We start from the raw sequence: 9,188 nt of genomic DNA on the forward strand, positions 1-9,188 counted from the left end.
TCTAGAAACACCCCAGTTCTCTTGTCTGCACTCTGCATGCTGTTGAGCTAAGGCAGATTAAAAAATAAATAAATACAGGAAACACGCACACAAAAAACCAACAATAACGAAAAAAACACCATTGGCTGACTTGTTGTGAATGCAACGAACATTTAATCCCTTTGTTTTCCCAGGTGGAGTGGATGATACTGGCTGCACTGTTGGAGCTTGGACTCGGAGAGGAACAGGTGAGCACAATCGTACGTTGCATCAGCAGTAGTCAGCATTGTGGAGAAGGTGAGCAATGGGGCTGGCGTCCTAGTGAATGCTGTTACTCTGTTTTTGCAGCTGATGATGAGCCTGGCAATTGACTAAGATGACAATCGGTGCCTGTGCATTTCTTGAGGCGGAGGGACTTTACCATGCAGCAACCTGAGAGCTAAGTTGGGGGGCACCTGGTATTTGCATATCTGGGGTGGCTAATGGGAGCTGGGAGCCAGAGCAGCATGGAGCGTGCTGGCTGAATAGACTTGGTGCCACTGTGAGGGTGGTTGAGGCTGGGTCATGTTCAGGCTGCTTGTGGCTGGGTCACCAGGCTAATAGAAGCAGCGGGATTATTTTGTAGCATGAGTGCGTGCGCCAGGCAGGACAGTTTCCTTCTGTTCATCTGTCTTGTAGTGTTGCTTCTGCAGTGTCTGTTCTGTGCTTCTCGGGTCTTGATATCCTCCTGGCTTTTTAGACCGGACTGACCAGACAGGCGACTTGGTAGCGGTGCTGAAGGGCCTCAATGCTTGTTTTGTCATCATGGCTCTGATCTGAGCACTTCTTGTCTTGCAGTCGCTGCTTGAAATGCAGATCTGTTTCAGGTCTTGTGCATCATATTCGGTTTGAGATCGCATTTGTTTCCATCCTCACTCTTGCAGAAGTCATCTGGGCCGCATCAGGAGCTCTTGCGTGGGAATTGAGTTCCTAAGCGTCTTCTTAGGGGGGTTTTCACTCCCCATCCTTCTGGTCTCTTGTCTTGAAGGCAGGCTTTTTAGGCCTCCGTCATCCCAGTTCTGGCAGTTGCTTCCAGTCGCGTGTCGTGACATTTGAGTCTCCGCAGGGTTACTCTTTGTTTCAGTTGGAGACTCAGGTGTAGATAATGAGGGTGGTGCTCTGAGGACACCCTCCCTGTAAAGACACGGGGCGAATGCGAGGAGGAGGCGGAGCTGCGCCAATGAGCGTGGAGCGAAGGGCGGGCGCAGAGGCTTCGTGGGCGGGGCACGCGGCCGGCGAGGCGCGGGGAGGGAGAGGCGGGGCGCGGGGCGGGGCATGCAAATTTGTGGCGGGGCCCAGCCAATCGGGGGCGCGGGGCCCCGAACGGGCCGCTGGGAGGCCCCAGCTACGCGGCGGCGGGGCGCTTGGGGGTCGCGGCTGCGAGCGGAGCGCGGGCGAGGGCGGGCGAGAGCGGCGGGTTGAGGCCCGGGAGGGCGGGGGCGGGCGGTGGAGCAGTGGCCGTGAGGTCGGGGTGGTGGGCGCGGGAGCGGGCGGCGCGGGGCCGGCCTGGTGGGCATCGCTTCTCGGCCTTTTGGCTAAGATCAAGTGTAGTATCTGTTCTTATCAGTTTAATATCTGATACGTCCTCGATGAGAGGACTTTATATTAAACGGATTTTTGGGCTCGGGAGTTGGATCCGGAGCTTGCTCCCTCCGCTCCGCGCATCGTCCCGGTATTGCAGTACCTCCGGGAACGGTGCACCTCCCTCGGGAGGTTGCTGTGGGTGTGCAAAGATAGAGCTGGTCGGTGGGGGGTGGGGAGACGCGCGGCGCTTCCGCGGCGCGGGACGGGGCAGCGGCCCCTGAGCAGCTGCCGCCCGGCCGCCGCAGGCTTCCCGGCTTGGCGGAGGGCACGGCGCGGCCCAGCGCGTGCGCTCGCTTCCCGCCTCGCTGCCCCTTCCGCGGGCCGGAACGGCTCCCTGCCCCCCCGCCAGCGCCTGCCGCCCCTTGGCACTGGGGAAGCGGCCGTCTCCAGCGGCCGGGGCGGCAGGTCGCATACTGCGGCCGGGGCGCGGCGGGGGCAGCGTGGTTCGGAAGGTTTTCTTTGGCTTGCAGCTGGGGCTGGCGAGAGAGGGAGTTAGGAGAATCTGATCGGGTAGAGAGAGAGCGCTGGCAGCATGCAACTAGGATGCTCCCTGCTGTCTCTGCCGACTATGCTGCGTTGTGCAAAGTAACTAAAGCAAGAAGCCTCGGGCCCCTTGCCGAGGTCAGTCTCTTCATAAGAGTGGGAGCCTGTCTTAAGAAACTGGCAGAAACCGGTCCTGCGCATGGACAGGAGCCAAGGAGCAACCGACTCTGCGCAAAGACAAGAGGGCAGCTAGCGGGGACGACGAAGAGCCACCAACCTTCATCCCCATGACCCCCGACGACCGCCACCGGGAGACACTGCGCGAGCGCGGGTGGGGGGGTGCTTGTGGAAATGACTTCTCGAGCTGCTTTTAACGTGAGGCGGGGACGGGCTGTGAATACGTGTAGGCGCACTGTGAAACTTCGTGCAAATGAAACTCTGCTGCGTATAACCGCGGCAAATCGCCGCGTCCAGTGCACACGACTTTGGCGGGACTACCCCCCCCGTGCTGCCCAGCGCTGAATAAACAGACCTACTTTTGCAGTCTTGCTGATTGTGGACTCTGTTTGCCGCAAGTCAGTTTGGCGAGCCAGCCAGGAGAGACGTTCTGCTCGCTCGGCTGCGGGATCGGCTGCGGAGTGGACGCCCCTAGGTGCACCCCGAGCATTTTCCTCGGGGGAGCCTCTGCTCTGAGCCGCTCACCGCGGGAGCAGACAAAGACCTCCTGAGGCCGCGGACAAACGGTCAGCTTTACAGTACAGGAAGGGCCCGTAAGTCGTACGGGTGGCCGGGGCGGCTGGTAAGTCACGCAGAGACGTCTGGCGTGCAGCAGAGTCCCCGTATGGGAGGAGGGTACGCTACAGGCTGACCGATAGAGATGTCGGGGGGGGGGGGGGGGGTCGCTGGCCGATCGAGCGGCCGCTAGAGATCTTGGGAGTAGACGGAGCAAATGCGAGGTTACCGCTGCGTCCCAGTTTTGGGAGCCAGGACGGACCTGCTAATGACCGCATCAGAAGCAGGAGAAGGGTGAGCGGGCCTCTCGAAATTGTGACAAGGTTACCCGGGTAATAGCAGCAGCTGCTGGGGGGATGTTAACTGGAGTGGTAGTAATTGCGTGTCTTATTTGTAGGTGTCTGGGTATGTCACGTTGAAAGCATTGGCGTAAGTGCGTGTGTTTGAGACAAAGTGCTGTTGTGAAGTGACTTACGAACACGTTTGGTTGTTGTTTTAAGTGATATTTTCTTGTGGTATGAGCGAGGAGTGCAGGGCGCCTCTTTGCGTGACGGCGTGATTGTGCTGGGTGAGCGAGACGCAGCATCGCCGCGAAGCGAGTGCGGCGTTCCGATCCGCGGTCCCGTATCCTCCGCGAGGGGAGCAGCCGGGGACGAACAAAGCGCACGACAGAGCGAAAGGAAGTGCTGTTTGATCCAAGTGGTGTTGACTGGTGGTGCCCAATATATGCGCCCGGCGGTGCATCTCGTCATCCCACAGCTGCCTGTGTGCTGAGGCTGGGGGAGGACTCGACGAAAGTTGGGGTGGGCGGGTGAGTGCACGCAGGCACGGTGAGCCCCGTATGCGAGGAAAGCCCCACACGTCTGTGCGCGTGCTGTCATTCTTCATGAATCCGAGCGACTCTTCCTGTAACGCCCTTGAGTCGACACACGGCAACTGCAGACAACATACAGCATTATACAGCAACTACAGCAATTGTACAACCCAAAGGACTACCCACTCGGTGCACGCGGAGGTGCAAGCATGGGTGTCGGTTTCCTAGTAACGGGGTGACTGGAAGGGTATTTTTTTTTTTTCTTCCGTCCTTCCGTGTAACAAACGGCACTCCTGGCAGGTGAGCAATTCAAGCAGCCGCAGCTTTAAGCACTGGTGCGGTTCAGAGGGCAGGGTGCGGGTCCGATGTCCCGCAGAGCCCCAGAGCGCCCGAAGGAAGGACACGGAGGTGCCGTGGGGGAGCCGGGGGAAAGCAGAGGGGGCCCGCGCGGGTCGCTTGGCGAGGAGGCGGCCGCGGCGCCCCCCGCGAGCCTTGGCCCTGCCGCGCGGCGCCGGCCCGGGCGGGCGGCTGCAGGGCGGGGCCGGGCCGCGGGGCGGGGTCGGCGGAGCTGCCCCTCCTCCGCGCCGGAAGGAAGAGGCCCCGGGCGGCGGGAGCATTGCCGGGGCAGCGCCGGTAGCGGTGGCGGCGGCCCAGCAGCGCCATGACGTCGCTCCGCGCCTTCACCTGCGACGACCTGTTCCGCTTCAACAACATGTGAGTGGCACCCCTCCACCCCCCGGGGCCGGCCCCGGCCCCGGCCCCGGCCCCGGCCCCGCAGCCCGGCCGGGCCCGCGCTGAGCGTCTCTCCCTCTCCCTCCCCGCAGCAACCTGGACCCGCTGACGGAGACCGTATCCTTCCGCTGCCGCCGGCCGCCTGGCGGGAGGCCTCGGGGGGCGCCGCGCCGCTGTGGCTGTGCTCCTTAACTGGCGGCCGCAGTACGGGATCCCCTTCTACCTGCAGTACCTGGCGCACTGGCCCGAGTACTTCATCGTGGCGGAGGCGCCCGGCGGGGAGCTGATGGGTTACAGTGAGTGCCCCGGAGCCGCAGCGCTCGGCGGGGGCTCCGGCTGCTCTCGGGCCGCGGGGCGGGCGCGCTGCGAGCGGCGCTGAGCTCCGGGCGCGGGCTCGGGCTTCCCTTCGCCTGCCGAGAGCCAGCCCTGGGCCGGGGAGCCGAGCCGAGCCTTGCCTTGCCTTGTCTTGCCTTGCCGCGGTGGCGTTCGCCAGCAGTACCCGCTACTCGGGCTGTCTGCCGGTTCGCCCTCCTCGTTATCGCTGCCCCGGCATCCCGGGAGGCCTTTGCAGAGACTGGGGAAATGGCCCGTTCTACGTGTTGAAGCCTAAAGCGTTGGTGCTGTGAGTGACGGGTGTTTCTGAAGTACTGCATGCGACAGGAGGTTTGGAGGGTTGTTTGCAATCTAACGCTTGTGTGGTGCTATGTAGAAACAAGCTCCAAAGACACCCCCGCTCCCCACCCGACCCCTCCCCCCAAAATAACAAACAAACAGAAAAACCCACCTCTTTTGGCTACATGTAACGTGTTTTCAGGGTCTAAGCTGTCTTTTGCCAGATTAGCAAAGCTGCCCAAGTTCTACCCCCTCAAAGCATCCAGAAATTTCCTTTAGTTGCTAGGGTGATGAACTAGTTTTTTGGCTTGTAGCCCTCTGTTCTTCCATTATTCTACTCAGACCCCGAATTCTGCTCGTTTAAAGACTCGTGAGAATTGCTTAAGGCTTTTATTTAGAAGGCACTCCTCAAAAAACAAGTTTTGAAAAATGATTTAACTTTTTTAATGCTAGTCAAGAGACAAGTGTAAAACAAGCAAAATGATGTCTGATGCAATGAAGCAGAACTGATGAGAACTATCTGCATTGTCTGCGGTAGGTGAAGTTGGGTGTCAGAATAGGTTCTGTTAGCATGCAGTTGGGGAAATCAGGAACTAGCATCTGGGGGTCTTTCAAGTAGAGCTTGGAATCCAGATGGAAATGTGACCTTCAGGGGCCTTGCCTGCCTCTCTCTGAAGCTCTGATATTTGACCTGTAACCGTACAGAGTTGCTAAGTCATAGAGCGATAATACAGACATGCCTTGTTCAGCTTTTTGCCACAGTTGTTGCAGCATGTGTTCATATACTCCTCTGTAACGATGTACACCTGGGGTGCGTTGTCCCAGAGGTGCTGCTGTGCTGATACTCTGTCTGTCCGCAGTAATGGGTAAAGCAGAAGGCTCTGTGGCCAGGGAAGAATGGCACGGACATGTTACTGCTCTCTCTGTTGCACCAGAATTTCGACGGCTGGGTTTGGCTGCCAAGTTGATGGAACTATTGGAAGAAATCTCAGAAAAGTGAGTATTACCCTTCTCTTTAAGCTGATCTTGTAAAGTGTTCTTTCTGTAGACTTTTGTCCCTGGTTTAGGTATTTGTTTTACATGAAACATACCCAGACTCCCGGACTTCTCTATTAAATAGCGCCCCCAACTGACTGAAATTCCCTGTAGTTAGAGAACAAGAACTAAAAACTTTGCTCGGCATTTTAAAATGTCTTGGTTTCTATGAAAGCTCACTTGCCATGATGAATGGGAAGTAGTCTAAATTTCAGCAAAGATACAGTATAAAGTATCCTTTTCTTGATATTTTTTGAAGTTCTTTTCCTACCAACAGTGATTTCCACAGTGCCCCCAACATACTTGTTTAGTGGCTGTGGGCTTTGTGCGGGTTCCCTTGGACACAATATTATGCAAATGTAGTGCTGCAGACAGTAACTTAGCTTATTTTCCATCTCATGCTGGTTTACTCGTACCTGCAGAAAATAAACACATTAGGGAAATGTCCCTAGCTCGTGCCAGTAGAGCAACCCTGTTGTGGTTGGTTGAATCCCCAAATTGCTTGATTCTTTGAAGAACTTGCATACTGAGGGCTGTCTCCTATTAGGCAACTGAATTGTGAGACTGATTTTTCTTCCCCTGTTCATTTTGAAGGGGGCAATCCCTAAGCTAGTGCAATGTAAATGCATCTAAAATACGGATTATAATTAAAATAATTATATATATATATACACACACACATACATATATATATTTATATTCATATAATATTATATATATATAATTGTTGCCGACGGAAGGAAGACCCAGCACATCAATATGAGTGAACAGTGAACTTCAACTTCAATGGATAGCTCAGTCGTCTTTTATCTAGTTTGAACATAATCAACTCATACATATTGCAGAAACTAAGCTCAGGATTGGTTAACACTTCCCGGGCTTTTCAGTCTGGTCCTCCTTCTTTTGGCTACCTGTCCCACCCTAGGGACTTTCCCGATCGCCCCAAGGGCATCGTGTCCTTGAGCCTGATTGGCTCTCAGCCAGCTGCATACGTGCCAAGGCTCATGTGAGTTGAGTACGGTGCTTCACCAGCCCATTGTCTCCCAACTGCTCAACATTCACATGTCCTGCCTCACTTAACGATTCCTCCACATATAATTATTCATATGTATATATATATATGAAAATGAGGCTTCTGTGGGTATTTGGCTGGCCCTGTTCTTTTTGTTAATAATTCTGAGATGGTGTAGAAGATTGTTCATGTGACCAAAAAAAAAAAATAACTTCTGCCAATACTGGGCTTGTCCCGTGCTAAAAGGAGTGCATCAGTTATTACAGCGTGAAGCATACCTGATTAGTGTATTGCCTCATCAGACCTGTTCTTGGTTACATGTTGTGGGTTTTTAATTGGAAATATATTCACCTGCTCGTTCTTACTGTGTTTTGTTTATTTTTTAAAAGAAAGGGCGGATTTTTCGTTGATCTCTTTGTGAGAGTATCAAATCAGGTTGCGGTAAACATGTATAAGCAACTGGGCTACAGTGTGTACCGGACAGTGTTAGAGTACTATTCTGCTAGCAATGGAGAGCCTGATGAGGATGCTTATGGTAAGTACTTGTTCTACCCCACGTTGAATGGAAAGATCCTCTTGTGTGTCCCAGGGTTGTCCCTGTGTTTTGTTTATAGGGAAAAAGTTAAGGTGGTTGTTGTTTAATGGGATTTTACTTCTTCCTTTAGATAGCTTTTCCTGCTGAGGATTAATATCTGTTAAAAAACTCAGCCTTGTGGTTTGCACGTTTCATTGTATCCACGGTAAAATAAAATACCAGATGAGTAAGCTATCAAGTACAAAGACATGTTATTCTGTGAGTAAGGATAAATAACATTCGGTTACTTATCTAATGGAAAGAATGCTCCTGGCAGGTGCCTGGACTTCTTCCTGATGCCACTGGGAAGAGGAATGGCTGTGCTTTCCTTCTTCCTTTCTCTTCCCTCCTTTTCTGTGACAGTCCGTCCCCCCCGTCCCCTCCCTCCCCCCCCCGCTTTTGTTTTGTTGTCCCTTGATTATACAGACTTGAGGAATTGTTTTTCTCAGCCAATTAAAATCTTACAGAGGCTAATGGTCCACAGTGACAGAGAATTGGGTGGCCTTTTCAATTTAAAGGATAAAGGACGTGGAAATTTCAAGTACTGTGTTAACAAAACAGGAGTACTAGGTGCTTGTTATTGCAAGGTATTTTTTCCTGTAAGTGTCCTCCACGAAAGCTTCTTTGGGCTTGCTGCGTATCTTTTCTGTTCATCCATTCATCGTTTCAGATTAAAGTAACATACAAAATACAAAGGCTGTGGACAGACAACTACAGTTGTTACAGATGACTTAAGTCATGTTTGCCCTTTTAGCCTGCCATTTTCTTGACATTCAGCTGAATTTTGTGCCGCACTAATGATTTGAATTGTTAACATTGCTGCCAAAATCAGCTTGATTGAAAGTGATAACTTTCAATCTAACTGTAATAGGGAATTCGCTTAGTATGGCTTTGTGCAACAACTCTTGTTACAACAACATCTTTTTCCTCTTGCTACAGATATGAGAAAAGCTCTTTCCAGAGATACGGAGAAGAAATCTATTATACCTCTTCCTCATCCTGTGAGACCGGAAGACATCGAGTAACTGTAAACCATGATTCTAAGGCAACATGCTAAGAATTTTGGATTGCTTTTCTGTCTACCCCCCAAAACCTTACAGATGAGAAAACATAGCCGCAATGTTTTTTTTCTCGTGAAATACCAAAAGCAATATTGAGAAGTTTACTTACACAGTCTTTATTGGTAATAGCTGCAGACTTCTGAACTTCCCCTAGTGAATTTTCTTTTCAAATATTGGTAATGCAGAGACTATTAAATGGAATCACCTGGTGACATGGTGCACGGTGTGTGTTTTTTACTTTTCTCAAATCAAAAATTATTGGCCAGTAATAGTAAAACTCCTAAAAATGCCATTATTCATGACCAGTGAAAACATTATTGTACAATACCCAGGAAGAGGGACAAGGGGAGGTAGTGTATTAATACTTTTGTAGAAACTACACCTGTTACGGACAATTTGGACATTTTGTTCGAGTTCTGTGGCACAAGGAAGGGCTGAACTCAATTTGGTCCACACTCAATTTGGAAAATCCAGGCAAATAAAGAACTCAAGGAGTCCCATCTACGGAGGACCTGATTCAAGACCAGTTCT

General features: G+C 52.6%; 1 protein-coding gene and 1 non-coding gene across 3 annotated transcripts; both read left to right on the forward strand.

The window, feature by feature from the left end:
- The first annotated feature begins 173 nt into the window (after nt 1–173).
- LOC137863676 (N-alpha-acetyltransferase 20) lies at nt 174–8,869 on the forward strand. 2 transcript variants are annotated; one of them, XM_068697042.1, is made up of 6 exons: nt 4,178–4,345; nt 4,456–4,480; nt 4,569–4,659; nt 5,836–5,971; nt 7,412–7,557; nt 8,536–8,869. In XM_068697042.1, the coding sequence occupies exons 1-6, from the start codon at nt 4,293–4,295 to the stop codon at nt 8,619–8,621; spliced, it is 537 nt and encodes a 178-aa protein (XP_068553143.1). In that variant the 5' UTR covers nt 4,178–4,292; the 3' UTR covers nt 8,622–8,869. The 2 variants fall into 2 exon arrangements, with proteins under 2 accessions (XP_068553145.1, XP_068553143.1); XM_068697044.1 differs by lacking the exons at nt 4,178–4,345; nt 4,456–4,480; nt 4,569–4,659 and adding an exon at nt 174–276.
- LOC137863989 (U2 spliceosomal RNA) lies at nt 1,534–1,724 on the forward strand. Its single transcript, XR_011101248.1, has one exon. It is a non-coding gene; the product is annotated as a U2 spliceosomal RNA (small nuclear RNA).
- Nucleotides 8,870–9,188: the final 319 nt, after the last annotated feature.

Source organism: Anas acuta, chromosome 13 (genome assembly GCF_963932015.1).
Source record: "Anas acuta chromosome 13, bAnaAcu1.1, whole genome shotgun sequence".
Taxonomy (NCBI): domain Eukaryota; kingdom Metazoa; phylum Chordata; class Aves; order Anseriformes; family Anatidae; genus Anas; species Anas acuta.